The 17,063-nt window shown below is 47.1% G+C and overlaps 2 protein-coding genes across 5 annotated transcripts; one reads left to right on the top strand and one right to left on the bottom strand.

The window, feature by feature from the left end:
• The first annotated feature begins 3,337 nt into the window (after positions 1-3,337).
• Positions 3,338-13,692, top strand: LOC117647071 (polypeptide N-acetylgalactosaminyltransferase 5). Of its 4 annotated transcripts, none has more exons than XM_034388582.1 (11): positions 3,338-3,471; positions 6,386-7,083; positions 7,169-7,335; positions 7,470-7,677; positions 7,791-7,901; positions 7,996-8,173; positions 8,441-8,621; positions 9,873-10,012; positions 10,099-10,197; positions 10,374-10,508; positions 10,584-10,736. In XM_034388582.1, the coding sequence occupies exons 2-11, from the start codon at positions 6,608-6,610 to the stop codon at positions 10,734-10,736; spliced, it is 1,848 nt and encodes a 615-aa protein (XP_034244473.1). In that variant the 5' UTR covers positions 3,338-3,471; positions 6,386-6,607. The 4 variants fall into 4 exon arrangements, with proteins under 4 accessions (XP_034244473.1, XP_034244491.1, XP_034244463.1 ...); XM_034388600.1 differs by lacking the exons at positions 3,338-3,471; positions 8,441-8,621 and adding exons at positions 5,641-5,797; positions 9,228-9,408 and having other exon boundaries at positions 10,584-13,692; XM_034388572.1 differs by lacking the exon at positions 3,338-3,471 and adding an exon at positions 5,641-5,797 and having other exon boundaries at positions 10,584-13,692.
• Positions 13,677-16,851, bottom strand: LOC117647064 (recQ-mediated genome instability protein 1-like). Its single transcript, XM_034388559.1, has 8 exons — positions 16,434-16,851; positions 16,197-16,337; positions 15,891-16,121; positions 15,670-15,803; positions 15,254-15,593; positions 14,173-14,943; positions 13,972-14,067; positions 13,677-13,890 (listed from the first exon to the last, which is right to left on the bottom strand). The coding sequence occupies exons 1-8, from the start codon at positions 16,551-16,553 to the stop codon at positions 13,735-13,737; spliced, it is 1,989 nt and encodes a 662-aa protein (XP_034244450.1). The 5' UTR covers positions 16,554-16,851; the 3' UTR covers positions 13,677-13,734.
• Between the last annotated feature and the right edge of the window lie 212 nt (positions 16,852-17,063).

Here is a 17,063-nt window from a genome sequence, read left to right as displayed (position 1 = left end):
CACACACACACAAGCACATCAACGCAAACTCACACTCACGCACGCTAAGTATGAAGAAATAATGAGCCCTACAGACCCTGCCATAAGTTCCAGCACGCTTTATTTCTTTCTTTTTTTCCCTGGGTAAAATTCACAAATCTGGTGGTGCCAACTCGAAAGAGCCTCTTCTATACGCGCTCTCCAGCTTCAGCATGACCTTGACCTTCCCCGCGCTGGCCGTGGCGCTGGCCGGTGGTCAACGGCGAGGTGGGGCGGAGGCCGGCGGGGCAGTGGAGTGGCTCGGGCGAACTTTACGCCCAAACCGCTGGAGACCACGAGCCGGCCCGACCAGCCACTGGACTCAAAGTGGCATGGCCGGAGTCTGCCTGGAGTTTGACTCCTCTGTGGCCTCGGAAAGGGGCGGTGCTCCTCGCAGTGCTTCTGTCTCTCTCGTACTCTCGTGGGGCGTCCCTTTCGGCCCTCAGAGAGGCCACGCAGGGCCAACAAACATAAAGCTGCGCGAAGCTGCTCCTGTGCCAAAAAAATATTATTACGAGTCAAGTCTTACCCACGCGTCCAGCAGCAGCCCGCCCAGCCCGTCGGCGGGCGTGCCCAAGGGCTGCCGCCATGGTGTCACCCGGGAGGGCCATCTCGGAGGGGAAATTGAAATCGGGTCGACATGCCCGACTCATAAACCTTGCTGGCCAGCGGTCTGTCTGTACAGTTAGGCCTGGCAGCGGCAACTACTCGGACAGCGCCAACTACTCGGACACAGCGTGAGTGTGTGTGTGTGCATGTATATATGTGTGTGTGTGTGTGTGTGTGTGAGTGCCCATCGTCGAACGCTGCAGAACCACTGCGAGTGCCTCTAACTCGGCTGCCCATGCTCATTGGCTGGTCCGGTCCCGCTTGCCAGCGCTGCGTGACAAATTCGCCCAAAGTGGGACAATCCAGCATCATCACACTCTTGCGAAAGGGGGGCGCCTGGAAGCGCCACGTCACCGGGCGGGATGGAGCGGCCTGGAGCGGCCTGGAGCGGCCTGGAGCGGCCTGGAGCGGCCTGGAGCGGCCTGGAGCGGCCTGGAGCGGCCTGGAGCGGCCTGGAGCGGCCTGGAGCCGAAGCCCACCGCGACTCACTTCCTCCCGGTAGCGCTGGCTGGCGGTAGCGGGCTGGCGCGGTATAGCGTTGCAGGGAAGTCCGGAACAAAGCCTCCCGGAGCGAGCGAAACGACCCCCCTCCCCCTCCCCCTCCCGGTTGCCGCTTTTGCAGCTTGCTCTCCAGTTTGACCCGCGGATGCCCCTTTGAGATTGCCGTAGACATAAAAACGGCGATGCTCACCGCGCGCCTCCGGCTTGCAGCGAGCAGTGCGATTCCGAACTAGCTTTCCTCGTTCGCTCTGGCTCTCTCTCTCTCTCTCACTCGCACTCACGAGGCGTGCCGAATGGCTGCGAGAGACGGAGCGACGACTCGCCGTGCGTCCGTTTTCGGGGCCCGGCAGTGTGCTAGTCTTCAGTGTAGGCGTGGGTGGATGTTGGACGCGAAGTGCACGGCCGGGAAGCCAAGCCGGCAGGCTGGCACGCTACTCCAGTTACCGCGAACGTGTTTCCCGCTGCCGATGCGGCGCGCGGCGCGTTCAATGGGAATGCGAATGTGAATATGAATGCGCGGTGCTGGGGCCTCGTCTGGGGCCTCGGGGGGCCGAGTGGAATGAAACGAGGAGTTGGCCGTGTTACTGCCGGCTGATTCCGGGCAGCGCGCGCTTTCGATGCTCTGCCCCTCTCGCACTCGTGGGCCGTCCCGTCCCGCGGGAGCCGCGGAGTGAGACAGAGCGACGAAGCCCTGTTCCGAATGAGACTGCGCCGGCTGTTCGGGCTCCGGCTCCTCGGCCAGGCCGGCCAGGCTCCAACCCAAACCCTGTCGGCCTGTTGGCCGGCCAGCCGGCCGGGCCAAACAAACAGCGGCCTGCCAGACGATGCGATGCGAGGGATGCTGATGCTGCGCGAGGCGGGCGAACCATGCCACCCTGCCCTCCACCCTGCCCTCCACCCTGCCCTCCACCCTGCCCTCCACCCTGCCCTCCACCCTGCCCTGGCCGCCGGGAGCAACGAAACGACCAGCGACACCGACCGCAGTCCTGAGCTAAATGCGCAAAGTGCAGCCGGGCCTGCAGGGCGGGGCTGGGCGGGGCTGGGCGGGGCTGGGCGGGGCGGGCCGGGGCCGGCCGCGGGGACAGTGCAGTGCAGCGCAGCAGGAAGCGGTTTCCAGCAACTTTCGCGGGAATGGGGCATCGGCTGGCCTGGCAGCGGTCCTCTGGCCCTGTCCCTGCTGGCCTCCGTACCCTTGCCACGGCACTGCCACGGCACTAGCAGCGATAGTGGCGCCAGGACGCCGACGATTTGCGCGCGGGTCGTCCTCGGCGTCGCCGCGGGGACCTCGCTCTGCCTCGCAGGAGCCGCGAAGCGTCGCCTGCAGACTGATTCCGAGAGTCGTTATTTCGTCGCCCTGTTTCTCTTGCACTCGTGGGGCGTCCTGTTGAGGTGCGAGAGCGGCGGAGCGACTAAACTGAATCTCCGAATCAGTCTGCTGGGCTTCTCCGGGGCATCTCCCTCTTGACGACGACGGCCACCTCCGGGGAGAAGACTGCGGCGGCGGCGAAATCGAGTCGCACCTCGCTGGAATGGCGGCGTCAAAGAGCGGCAGGGGGCGGGGAGGGGGAAATTACGCCATTTCACGGGCGACGGTTTGGCGGGGAGGGGGCGGACTAGTGCGTTACTGCGGTTGCTGGAGTGTCGTCACAGAGTCGCAGGGCTTGCGGCCCGTGCGGCGCTTGCGGCGGCCTAGCGCCTGCAGTCGGCGGGGTAGGCCGGCCCGCCGAGCTCGTCGGCGTGGCGGTGCTGCCTGCGCCGCGTTCGCAGGCGCTCCGGGCCGCCACCCCGCCACCCCGCCACCCGCTGGCCGCTCGGCCGGCACCGCTTTCCCGGTCCTGGCAGGCCCTGGCAGGTCCTGGTCACTGGACGGGCTTTTCCCGCGGTTCGCGCAGGGCACCGGTGCCAGCGAGTCGCAGCGAGTCGCAGCGAGTCGCAGCGAGTGCCTCCGGTGGGAGGCCCGAACAATCATACTTTCCAAAGATCATGACACCGTGACACACTCAAAAACAATGCGCGAGCTGCGATCATTTTCAGGGGTCGTGAGCACAGGTAGGGAATGCGGTGGGGGTCTCGGCAGCCTCGCAGCGGCCCAGTGGCGGGGCAGCGGGGCAGCGGGGCAACGGGGCCGCGGGCCTAGGCCACGCTGCGGCGGTCCGCGGGGGGCGGTGAGGGAGGGGGAGGCACGCGCCAGCCCGGCGGGGCACTTGGCCACGGCGCGCGCGAGAGGCAACGTCGCGGACCGTCCGCACCGCCGAGCCCCCGCCTTGGCATACCGGTGCGCCGTCGTACGCACACCGGTACGGTGCGCCTGTCTGTGCGTCTAGGAGTGTCATCCAAGTGCATGTGAGTGTGTGCGTGTCTTTGTGGGGGTGTCTAGTGCGTGCCGACGTCGTCTGCTGCCGCGACGGTTGCTAGTGCGTGTGTGCGTGTTAGGATGCGTGTGATTGTGGGGGTATCTAGTGCCTGCTGTCGTCGTCTGGTGCCACAACGGTCCCTAGTGCCCCGCCGCCAGCGCCCGCCGAACGCAGCATCGTCGTGTGATCGAAGTGGAATCCATCTGATCGACTCGATGACAGTTCGCGCGCCGGTTGGAGCACCGTTAGCGCTACGTGCACTGTGCGGCGGCCCGCGTCCCGCAGGCGGCGTCCTCGGCCGGCACCTCGTTCGAGTGCGTCATCGTCATCATCGTCATCGCGAAGCCCTTGGTGTTATCATCTCCTGTACTCATCACCGCACTCCACGCTCGTCAGCTACTCAGCTACTCACCGCACCGGTACCCTGGGTACCCGTAGGCCGTGGCAGGCCGTGGCAGGCCCGCACGAGTGCTCGGCGAGTGTTCGTCGTTGCCTCACGGTCGTGCGATGCGATTGCAATTGCCAGCAGGGCGTGGCTTGGCTTGCCGCGGCCCGGCACCAACGTCCCGGCCTTGTTGGCGTTGGCCTGCTCGCGGCAGATGCATACGGCAGGCGGCAGGCAGGCCGTTGTTGGGGTTTCTCGTGAGAAACGATCAGTAGCGAGACAAGCGCAGAGCTGCAGAGCAATACCCACGCCACTCTCGCTGGGCAAGCGGGGCGAGCGAGGCGGGCGAGGCGGGCGCCGCCACCCTCCAAAGCGAAATACAATAGAACGGCACCGTGGGGAGGGCGACGGAGTGAGCGGCTTTGGACTTCTACGCCTGCACTCTGGAGCCTGGAGCGCTCGAAAAAACAACAAACCTTCCCTCCGGCCCTGCCGGCCCTGCAGACTGCGCGAGAAGCGAGTTGCGCGCACCGCTGCCGGAGGGCACTGACCCCTCGGACGCCGGCAGGGTCAGGCCGTCGGGGAAGTGCCGTGGGCTGTGCGTTATCACGCTGCCATACGGGCTGCATCGGCCGCATCTTCGCCGGGCGGCAAGCCGGGCGGCAAGGGCGAAAAAATTACATCACGGATGGCGTGCCGCGTGCCGCGCCGGGGTGGCCGGGGCTGCCGGGGCCAGCGATCCCGAGAAAGTGGCTGTGACCTTCTCCCCTCCATGCTCATCCTCGACGTCGTCCTCTGGGCCATCTCCGTCTCCGTCTCGGCTGTCCTGCGGTGCCGCGCTGCGCCGCCTGCACGCGTCGAAACACAAGTGATTTACGCCGCGGCCCGCCAGGCCCGCCGTCCCCTGGAGAAAGGGCCTTGTCTCATCCTGCCGTCCTGCGCCGCCTCGCCCGCCACGCCGCCCCGCCTGCAGCGAGCAGCTAGCGAGCAGCCTGCGGCCCGCGTCATGGCGCCACGCCGGACGGGCCGGACTCCGAACACCAGTCGGTCCAGCGGCGGCCTCCTCTGCTTTTCGTGTATTGGTGGTTGCTCATTTGCATCCCTTGGAACGGAAGTGGCGCGAAGTGGCGCCATGCCAGCCCTGGCCAGCCCGGCCGGATGGGTGCTTCGACGCGAGCTTCAGGGAATGGATTAAGATTACACCGAATGGAAAACGGGACCCCGGGGTGCAGGGCAGCAGGGCGAGTCCTTAGGCGGGAGCGGCCTGCCGGGGAAGTCCACTGTCTCGTCCACTGTCCACGCCCGGCATCGTTGAGAATGGCCGGTTTTCTGGCAGAGTGCAACGTCGCCTCGCCTCCGCCTTGCCCCCGCCTCCCCGCGGCGCCGCGTAGCTGCTCGTGGCTGTTGTAGCGGTGGCACTGCGAGTGATAAAGGTGCCGCTCGATAAAACGGAAATTTGGCGCGCCTCGCCACGTGACACGCCGAACGAGACCAAAACCGAGAACCGTGATTAATTGAGGATGGATCCAGGATCGGCCTAAAAGGGGGGGGGGAGGGCAAAGTGGCACTTTCAGCCTACGTACGGAGTGGCAAAGGGAGCAAATGGGTTGATTGGTAATTCCCCTTTGAATAGAAAACGCACCAGGAGTAGCGTTATGAGGCGTGGGGCACAAGTATAGATGCCCTGCAGGTACCCTATAGGTAATCACGCGCACACACACCAATGTGTCCCAACATTTCCCTCTCTCTGCCTCTCTCCGCAAGTCGCTCTCACACACAGCCGCTGACGTGTGCGGCAGCTGTGTGTGCGCTAAGCTCGCGCGGTGCTGCCATCTGGCGGCGACTTCGCCAAACAACTTGTAGACGTAGTGCGCCCTGCTGGAGAGAAGTGACAGCAAGGTTGTCAAAATCCATCCTGGCTCCTCCTGGTGTAAGTTGCAACCCCTCGGTGCACCGTGATGCATTTGTGGCGTGGATTCGGCCGATGCTCTGGAATCCTCGGCGTCCCTGCTCCTGCCCCTTGCGCAGGTCCGGCCAGGTCGCCATGGAGGAGGCGTTGAGGTCCTGCGAGGTTATTGGCCTAGGTGTTCTCGCCTCGCGCAAGGAACAAGGACCGAGGGCGGCTGCCGGCTCGGTTTTCCCTTTTTCGCCCCGCCAAATGCCCTTGCGCTGAACGCGCTGTCGTCGGTAGGTCGCGACTGGATTTTAAGGGCCGAATCCAGACCCTGCGCGACCGCGGGTCGTTTAGTTTGGGGGCCTGTCTGTGTGTTGTCTGTCAGGTCGCCTGTTGGCAAGTTTGTTTAGTTTATTCCCGCCCCCCCCCCAAGATTTTTTTTACAAATTGTCATCTGTGTGCTTATTTTTCTCATCTTGCATCCTGTTCCTTAGCCTTAAATGTCCTCATAGTTCACCAAACATTAGTCGAGTTTTATTTACAGCTCTTGATGTATTATTTTACGTCTCTGGAATGTGATTTGATGTGTGGATGATTAATGCTAGATAATTTTGCTTCTTTCAGGATGGGCAACATATCACCAAATTAGTCATGCTGACAAGCCAGCTTGTGAGAAGAAATTGGAGCATATCACCCAGATCAAATGAAGATTAATTCTACAAGTGCATAGCTCATCACATGGATTTTTGTGCTTTCAAACCAACTCTTACACAAGCTGAACACTTTTATCAATGTCAGTCTTTGCATATCAGTTCTAGCGCTAGGAAATAGCAGCCTACTTTTATCATGTTTCGAACAAAAGTACGCATTCATACATGCAAAATCATTTTAATTACCTCCTTGGTTTGGATTTTAGTAGATGTGGCACTACTTGCCTTTTACTCAGACTGCTTAGGTGGAGGCGGCTGGAAGTGTAAAGACAATGAAATTAATGCTGCTGCGGGATCAGCTTCTGCATTGCATTCCGACGGAGGTGCTATTTTAAGTAATAGTAAGGGCCGAGGAATTTTGTATGAACAGTTACACGACAGAGGGAAGGCTGAAGAAGATAAAACATACAAACCATCACAGTTACGAAGATGGAGAGTGGTACCTCCAGTTCCAGAAAACCCTGGCATGCCAGGGGAGAATGGAAAGGCTGTTACAATTCCACCAGAAAAAGAAGCTTTGATGAAAGAAAAATTCAAGTTGAATCAATTTAACTTGCTTGCCAGTGATATGATATCATTCAATCGTTCTCTTGCTGATGTCAGATTAGAAGGGTACTGATTCTGCATCATTATTTTGTATTATACAGAAATTCAACTTCAGTGGTTCATACTTAATAAATTTTATTCTTCTTTCCAGGTGCAAAAGCAAGAACTATCCAAAACTTCTCCCCACCACTTCAATTGTCATAGTATTTCACAATGAAGCCTGGTCCACTCTTTTGAGAACAGTATGGTCTGTTATCAATCGTAGTCCAAGACCCTTACTACGGGAAATAATTCTTGTTGATGATGCCAGTGAAAGAGGTAATCTACCTAATATCTTTGGACTCACTATTTGAAACTTTCATATAAATTGAAATGTACATCTCAGTACTAGCTGCATTAGTAACTAGAAACAATTTATCTTAATTAAAAATGCATAAAAAAATTCTTTACAGAACACTTAGGAAGGCAATTGGAGGATTATGTAGCCAAGTTGCCTGTCCCAGTGCACGTATTCCGTACTGAAAAACGCTCCGGCTTGATTCGTGCTAGATTGCTTGGAGCCAAACATGTCAAAGGAGAAGTCATCACATTCCTTGATGCACATTGTGAATGTACAGAGGGCTGGTTAGAGCCTTTACTTGCTCGCATAGCAGAAGACAGGTATGCGGAATCTATTTCAATAGCATTATCAGAAACCACTCACAGCTTATTTATTCTTTTGTAGACCTACTATACTATAAACTTTCTCTACTTTGTTATTTTTTCCTTTGTAGGACAACAGTGGCCTGTCCTATTATAGACGTCATAGCTGATGACACATTTGAGTACATCAGTGCTTCTGATATGACATGGGGAGGATTTAACTGGAAATTAAACTTCAGATGGTGTGTCAGACTTAATATAATAATTTCAACCAAGAAAAAATTTCCTCAAGTAATTCTCAAACTAACTTCTCAATTTATTGCTTTAATTAAACAGGTATAGAGTTCCACAAAGAGAGATGGAAAGACGTGGCAATGATCGCACAGCTCCTCTTCGCACCCCAACCATGGCGGGTGGCCTTTTCTCTATTGACAAAGACTATTTCTATCATCTTGGATCCTACGATGAAGGAATGGACATCTGGGGAGGAGAAAATCTTGAAATGTCATTCAGGGTAAGTTTGTCTTCACCATTTAAATTTTTGTAACCTCTTTCACTTTTTCCAGCAGTTTTCCTGTTTTATACTGCTTTTTTGATTCTTCAGTATTGACTTGACTATAAGGGCATTAATTTTCATTTTGTCCTTTTTTCTTTTAAATCAAAAGACAGTTATTTGTATGTGTTATATAAAAAAGTAGTAAAAGAAGATTGAAATGCAGTATTCCTAATTAAATTTGGCCTGCTGTTGCTTGTGGAAATGTCATCTCAGAGTTAATTTCAGGTGTGGCAGTGTGGTGGGATTTTGGAGATAATTCCGTGCTCACATGTGGGACACGTGTTTCGGGACAAATCTCCATATACTTTCCCGGGTGGTGTGTCCAAAATTGTCCTGCACAATGCAGCCCGAGTTGCTGAAGTGTGGATGGACGAATGGCGAGATTTTTATTACGCCATGAATCCAGGTAGAAATCGGGTTTCACACATGTGTTGTGTGTTTGCTTTGTGGCCTGGGTGGTTTGTTGTTGTTGTTTAAAGCAAACTGTAACAATTGTTACTAACCAAGACACCTAACCAAATTTCTAACACCATTGTACCTTACTTGTGTTTCTTCTGCTTGTTTGTTGAAGGGCTGTTATGTTGGGGAAGTTGTTTATGGATTTGGTCCTGAAAGGAATGGGTGTAAATGTAATCAGTTCCGATTAATTCTGTGCTTTTGTCGCTCTTTTTTTTCTATTTCCTCTTTAACAAGAAATTAGGGGTGGATCTCATTTTCCTTAACCTGGGTTCCTTACAATAAACATTTACAGTTTCTCACATTCTCTTTTCTCATGAAGTTGTTCCCTTTGCTTGGGTTCTCCTAAATTTGCAAAATTCACATTTTTTTAATTTTTTTTTTTGACCTTCTGATGCCTCTATGCCCTTATAGTGTGCAATCTAATGTTCTCATGTCCCTTTTTAACTAAAACTATCCTGAAAAAGTCTATCTCTGTCTATCTGTATTTTAAAATAAATTTAACATGTTATTAATTTGCATGTGCTTTGTCTGGTGTATGGTGTGTGGTGCTTAGGTTTGGATGTGTGGAGGTCAAGTGGAAATAGCAACATGCTCTCATGTTGGCCATGTTTTTCGCAAGTCTACTCCTTATACCTTCCCTGGTGGAACGTCTAAAATTGTCAACCATAATAATGCGCGTCTGGCAGAGGTGTGGTTGGATGAATGGAAAGAGTTTTACTACAGCATTAACCCAGGTTAGACACACCTGTTGTTCATGAAAATGTGTAAATTAAGTTCACATCGTGATTTTTTTTTTTGCTTTGATTTGTGTTTGTCCCTTATGTAGAATGACTTTTAATTTTGAAAACTTAGCATGTTTTTTTGGAATTGTTGAGAAACATCAACTTGACTTACATAGTACATTTTAACTGGACTAACGACTGTGTGAGAGTATTGTGAGAAGTGCTTCTGCTATTTACCTTTTTTCATTGTGGGGATAGTTCTGCTTTTGTGTTTGTAAGAATTTTTGACTAACCAATGGGCTAAGCACCCACATACCCACAATGTTGTTGGGCCTTTGTCAGCAAACGCTTTGACTTAAATTTTAGAAGGGGCAAAGGAACTTTTTGATTACTTGCATGTTAAGTGAGGTTTACTTTATTTCTAATTTGGAGATCATGTCTCAGTTATGTGATCATTTCTTTTTTATTGGTTTTAGGAGCCCGCAGTGTAGATGTGGGAGATGTGACTCAGAGGAAATCTTTACGTCACAAATTAAAATGCAAGAGTTTCCGTTGGTACCTAGAAAATGTGTACCCTGAGTCACAAATGCCTCTTGATTACTATCATTTAGGAGAGGTGAGCACTGATGGACATGCTTTTATTATACCAAGCTCATCTTGCCCATGAACTGACAAATATTTGTTCTTTTCAATATTTTTTAGGTTCGCAATGTAGAAACTCAAAACTGTTTGGATACAATGGGCCATAAAAGTGGTGAAAATCTTGGAGTGAGCTACTGTCATGGCCTCGGTGGTAATCAGGTAGGCTAAAGTTTTGATATTCAATGTGATTTTTACTGTTCCTATTTAATTAATTTTCTGTATAACCAAGACATACACCAAGAGCCAAGACCCTTTTGGGGTATTTTACTTGTGATCATGGCAGCAACAATAATTCTTTTTGCATGTGCTTTAATGTTTGCTATCATTTATTTCAGGTGTTTGCTTACACTCGTCGCCAACAGATCATGTCTGATGACAATTGTCTTGACGCAACCAGTCCTGAAGGGCCTGTTAAACTTGTGCGATGTCATGGTATGGGTGGAAACCAACTTTGGGTTTACGATAAAAATGTATGTATGATATAATTATTGTTGTGTATTCTATTTTCTTTCAATTTGCTAATTTATTTTTATATTTACTTTCAGGCTCAAACTATAAAACATGTAAATACAGGACAGTGTCTCACAAAACCAGATGTTCGGGACACCTCCATGCCTCTCCTTAGACCTTGTGATGGAAGCATAGGTCAGATGTGGGTCATGAATAGTAAATTTAAATGGCAAGCAAACTCATTATAGATACCCTTAAAATTCTGAGTCAAAATTCTAAATTTTCCCTCTTCATTGCATATCAAATTGTGGTCACTAATAAAATCTGAGAACTATCCTATTACTGATTTGGGATTAGTAGTTATAATTTACTTCATTTTGGTAACTTGTTTGTTTGGGTGTATCTCACATTTAATATGTACAGTACTAATTCAATGCCTCTTGTCCCTCATGTACTGTGCCCTTAAGGTCTATCCTAGATAGTTAGTTATTTCTAAAATAGATGCATTTTTAAAGTGCTTGGATGGTAGTGTAGTAACCTTTGTAACATTTGTCATACAAATGCTAGTCTCAAAGCTGACAGCTTCTTTTCTGTACTGGACATATCTCTTATTGGTCCAAGCTGTCTTCATAGCCGTAGACCTTTTAGTAGTGGTCTCATTTGTGGTATTTTAACGAGTATTGGTCTTGTATGAAGGACCACTTTAGACTGTCTTCCGAACTCTTACATATTCATTTCATATCACAGCACTTCTATTTCACTAGAAATTTAGGTAAACATATGTCTAGTTTAGCTACATCTAAGCTCGTTTCTCTTATACCTTTATGGAAGAGAAATTAAAGGCAGTCCAGCTCTTAACAACTGGGTGCCATTTTCTTTTTTACTTGGAAGAGAACAATTTATTACATGAAAATGTGTATGTGTGAAGCCTTATCGATTTATTGCTTATCAGTTACTTAACTAAAGACCTGTTGGCTGTTAACAGATGCTTTCCAACTGCGTTAAAATTAATCATACGGGCTTGTATATTTGATTGTATAATGACTTATATTTATTACTACATGGTTATTAAGATGGTGCCTGTACTTTTGTACACTTACTTATGTCATTGTGGATATGTACAGCAAATGAATAGAAGAGTGATAAATTTTGTACATTTAGGAACCTAGGCAGTGTTTAGGAAACATTTTGTAGATTAAATAAGAGTTTTTAGGTGAATTGTTTCTCATTCAAGTGACAATACTTCAAGAGAAATTTAAAATCATTCCCGCAGTTTGTGACAATTAGAATGCAGCATACAGTAGTTATTAGAGGTAGGAATCAGAGGTATCAATGCGAGTTAATAAGGCTTATCGTTCTTATGACACATTCTTCATTGGTAGATGAAATCTAAATTTGTTACAAAGTATGTCTGTGATCATGGTTGATTCGAGTACTCTCTTTTGTCTTTACTTTCCCTTGGTTCTTATTTCTGTGCCTTTTGTACCTTAAGTTAATGGATAATATCCCCTGTTTTTTTAATATTGCACATTCCTTCACTTCAATTGTTTTGATGCTTTCCATCTTGCAAAGTGTTATTTTTTCTGTAATCCTGGGGGGGCTTAGATAAGAGGAGTGTTCAAGTGTTCGCTGCAAGCGTTGTAATTATTGTATGTTCCACATTACATTTTTTCTATTCTCTATTGGTTAACAAAATGTACTGACTACTGTGTGTGCTTGTTTTCTTTTTAAGTTTGTTTGTGTGTTTGTATGTATTAAATTCAAGGTGTGAAGAAAGTCATACTGTACATGCTAATTTTATTTTGTTGTCTGTTCTACATGATTACCTGTAAGTTGAGGTTTTGAATGAGTATGAAAGACAGCCTGCCTGTGATTTTGGCTGGTGTTTCCAATGGAATTAATTTGTTTGTTGTAACGTATTTTAAATTTGTTGTCTTCTTAACAATATTTGGTGCAACATTCAAAATGTTTGTCTCTCTCAAGTTTTGTTACTTATGAAGTATCATCATTTTTTACTCAATCTATTGTTTTAAAAGTCTAGCAAAATTTTCTTTAATTGACACCTCCTTTGACCTTATGGGTGTAACTTTTTATAATTGTTTCTTTTTATTAGTCTGCAAAATTCAGTCTTGTTGTTTTACACATGCCCGTTGAAGTTTATTTGGTGAATTGTAACAAAACATTCTGAAAGTCATCATAGTATATTGTTGGTAGTGGTTTGAATGGATGTACTAAAGATGTTTTCCACTTTAGGTTGCACATAGTTTGCAGCTCTGTGTGGATGTAGAAAGATATGTTGCCCGCCACTGCAAACCACAATGACTTTCTTCCATGTTGCTGTGTAAGATTACTGTAAGATGAGTTTATTTTTGATGCCACTTGTTATTCTATTTTATTATTATTTAATTTAGTTATGACACCAATCCTGCCATGTAGTACTGTTAAGAATTCTGTGCATTTATTAGCTTTTAAGTTTCCTGCATAATAATCCACATGGATATTGGCAAACACTATTTTAATAGGAAATCAGATTTGCCTTGCAATTTAAGACAGTTGTCCATCTGTGAACAGTGTTTGGACTTCCACCCAGCTGCGCACAGGTAAATGTAGAGGGCGGACCTATGGCACCATTCTGACAACGACATTATTGCTAGCCCTGAGCCAGTCCTTTTTGAAGCCATGTATTTGCAACCAATCCATCTAAACATGTGGGTGTGCATAGAATACTTTCTTCTGTTTCATCTTTGGGTTGGTTTCTCAGAACACACTCCTGTTGTATAGTTGTTCTCATATTTGTTCCATTTACTGGTAATGGCATTGTGTGATCTCTTTGGTTGTTAAAAGTTGCATACTTATCTGACCAAAAAGCTCTATCCTGTCAAGTTGAGAGCGAAAGGACCAAGATTATGTTAACTTGATTTATCGTAATGAAATTAAATTAAGAGTAGTGGTGGTTTTGGCACCAATTCATAATTAATGTTATTTCTTAACAGTACTCTGGTGTATTTGTGTTTTGAATTTTCTTCCGATTTGTGACTTCTAATGACTGAAAATACCCTTAGTCTGTTGTAAGACTCAGGTCATCAGAAAATGTGGGAAACATCAGTTTCTGACCACAATGAAAACTCTACTTGTCATTGGTTTTATACAACATGTTAACTATGTATACATGTTCAAAACAAATAAAATATTGTATGTTGTTTATTCTGTTAAAACTAAAACTCGTTTAAACTATTTAATCTGCCATCAGCTGTTTAACAAAGTGTGTCTGTTTTTCAATGCAGAGATGGTTGATGATGAAATATCTTCAAATCCCACTACCAGCGGCTGTTCTTCACCACACATCTTTAGGTCCAATAAGCAATTCAAATTGATTAAACGGCACTGAGCTTTTTCCAGTTTCTAGAAACAGATAAAAGGGTTGTAATGTCAACATGATGTGTACTTGAGTGGATTGAGTACATTGAGTACATAAATGACCACCTTTTTCATTATCTCTTTTTTCTCGGGTTGTTTAACTACCTCCTTTTTCATTTCATTTAGTGCTACTGCAGTCATTCCAAACAATTCTTCTAGAACCTTGAACAAAATAGGCAAAGATAAGACAAATTTATTTAATGGTACAAGAGAGATGAGAAAGAGAAGACTGCTGTCTCTTTTTCCCCAATTTATAATTTTACTCACCTCATTTGAAAATTTTACAACTACATTAGCAGATCCATCACTTATTTTAGCAGACAATTTCCATTTATCTTGAGAAATAGAAAGCTTTTCTATCACAGTTATCACAGCTGCTTTCACTCTATATATAACAGATACCTTACTTTGGTTAATTTGCGAAAGATAAACAAACGGCTGAGGAGGTAAACTTATTGGAATGGAGTTCGATGTCTCTGCGGGGTCATCAAAATCTAATAGGTCAGGTGCAAGATAACTTGTATCAGTACTAGTTGCATCAGTACTAGATGTGACCTCTTGAGATGACGAAGTTTCTTTTCTGCGCTTTGCAAAAAGTGGTTTTCTCAGACACTCTTCAGGAAGAGCAGATGAAGCCAACCTTTTAGAAGAAACAGCTTCTTCTTTAGTATTCTTCTGAATAATAGGGACACTAGAACCTGCATTCTTTTGTGTTGCATTAGATTTGAAGCCTTTGATTTCATTCTGAGCTAAGCTGGACACAGAGCTTTCCACTAAGCTTGCTTCTGCTTGTAATAGCAAAGCTTCATCACTTTCGTCAAATTCATTCAAAAATTCAGCAGCTGAGGAGGTTGCACAAGTTGATCTGTTAGCATTTCCTGTTCCCCAGTTTGATGTACTTGATTTGCTGGCTGAATTTATTTCATCTGGTTTTCTTCTCTGAGTTGGAGCACTTTCATAATTCATTTCCTCTGCCCAATCTGCAGGATCCAGAGGAATGTTCATAAAGTCTTCATCATTCCCAGCAAATTCTAATGACTGAAAAGAAGCAAAGTAAGAATTCATTCTAAGATCAACTTACAAATACAGTATAAGCTCGATGTAGCATAGGTTTGTAAGTTTTTCTATACTCCAAAGTAATTTACAAATTCGAAATTAGAAATCCTCTATGAAAATGGCATAAATGAAGTGTTTTCAACGTTAAGTGGGCAAAAACAGCGCTAGGTATGCAGGAAACGCCAATGAAGTCAACCTTTGCATGGAAAAATTCCAGTTTATAGCGTTGACTTTTGCTTGCTTGTAGCACCAACACTATATCGAGCTTATACAATGACAACTGGTCACCTACTGGAGATTGGGAAGGATTGGCCTGAGCTGGTCTAGGTTGATTAGACCAAGAGAGAGCACTTTGTACTAATTTTTTGGGTTGCTCGGAAGCTCTAGCAGTTCGAGGCTTATTTTGCGGCCTTCTGTTATCAGTTATTTGCAACACTCGTTGATTTGCATGGGGTGTTGGTTGATTTTGCTGTCTTCTGTTATCAGTAATCTGTGGCGCTCTTTGATTTGCCTGGGGTGGTTGGTGCTGCTGTCCTGGCTGTTGAGCTGGAGGAGGCAGAGGCTGTGGCTGGACTTGAGGGACTGTAGGCCGAGCTGTCATATTATAAGGATCTGGATTTGCTGGTATATTTCTGAAATAAAAAGAAAAATAGATAGTTAATGCAAAATTATTTGGTAAAACATTTTTTTTTTTAAACTGCAACTTACAGTTTCTTGGCAAGTTCATTTTCATAGGCATTGACAATGGCCAATGCATCAACTTCTCCTCCAAGAATGGTTACATGTTTCTCTTCTAACAGGAGAACACCCCTTCTACACTCGATGGGACCATGGAGTAAAATCTGAGAAGAGGATAAACAAAAGTTGTCTAGTTTCCATTATCTTTCCAGCGATTTGATACCAAAAATATGAGTACTGTAAAATGCTACCTTTAGTCCTGGAATCATATCTGTTTTTAGGAGACTTATAAACTTATATTCTATAGCTTTGATTGTTTGCACCCCATCACAGAGGGTGAATTGCAGACAACGATTTGACTTTGGTTCCCAGGATTGTTGATATTCTTTGTTCTCATCAATTTGCGAATTGCCAACATCTTCTTTCCTCACTCTCTGCATCTGGTTATAGGCTGAATGGCCAATGTCGATACACGATTCAATCTGCATACAGAAAATTATTATCATAGAGCTACAAGATCAATCATGGGCAATAAATTGTACTGACATTACTGATACCTGACAAGCCATTTTTCCTTCCACTGTTGTTTTCAAAATGTTGCTGAGATTTGGAGGTAACGACCCAGAGCTGGCTATTTCCCGAAGATCACCCAGTAGCCATTGATCGAAAACAAACTTTTCCAAATCTTTGGGAGAATACTGAAAAATGGGTAAAACAAAATATGAAACAACTGGATTTTTACATGCTCGGAGAACATAGAAGTCAGTCAGTTGGCACAAAAAGAATGTGCCTACCCGATTATTTTCTGAACGGAAAAAATTTACACATTCTGTAAGCCAGTCTCTGTTGACATGACAACCATGAGATTTCAAAGCTGCCAAGGTAGCTGCCAAGTCTCTGCCATTTTCACTCATTTTAAACCCTCAGTAAAACATGAAAATATTGACTAGTATCACAGAAATCAGTAACCTCACTTATGAAAACTAAAGGTCTAATTGGTCCATTCTGATCTATTACTACAATAAATTAACAAAAGGAGAGGAATTTCGCATTTTTGGAGGACTGGTGTTCAAGTGCTTAAGCACCGAGACCCGTGATATTTCACGAGTAAACATGGGAAGTGAGAAGTCAAGTCTTAAAAACACTGTGCTTCCTTCGGTTCAGGTACAGGTTTCGCGCTGGTTTTTGAGTGGAGTGGTTTTCTTTTTCTTCCTTTCATCTTTCTTGGACCGCACTTGGCTATGAGACATCAGGGCTACTTCTCCCACTTCTCCTTCTCCCCTCCCTGCCCCTCCCCTTTCACTTTTCACCTCCCCCCACCTCCCTCTTTCAGCACGTTCCCACATCCGAGCTGAGCTGAGTCGAGTCGTTTCTGCTCGTCTAACCAAACCAAATTTAGGTCTTGGTTTGGCTGGGGCAGACAG

This window comes from Thrips palmi, unplaced genomic scaffold (genome assembly GCF_012932325.1).
Source record: "Thrips palmi isolate BJ-2018 unplaced genomic scaffold, TpBJ-2018v1 HiC_scaffold_10, whole genome shotgun sequence".
NCBI lineage: Eukaryota > Metazoa > Arthropoda > Insecta > Thysanoptera > Thripidae > Thrips > Thrips palmi.
The sequence above is the reverse complement of the archived record's forward strand: the minus strand, read 5'-3'. Positions and strand labels throughout refer to the sequence as shown.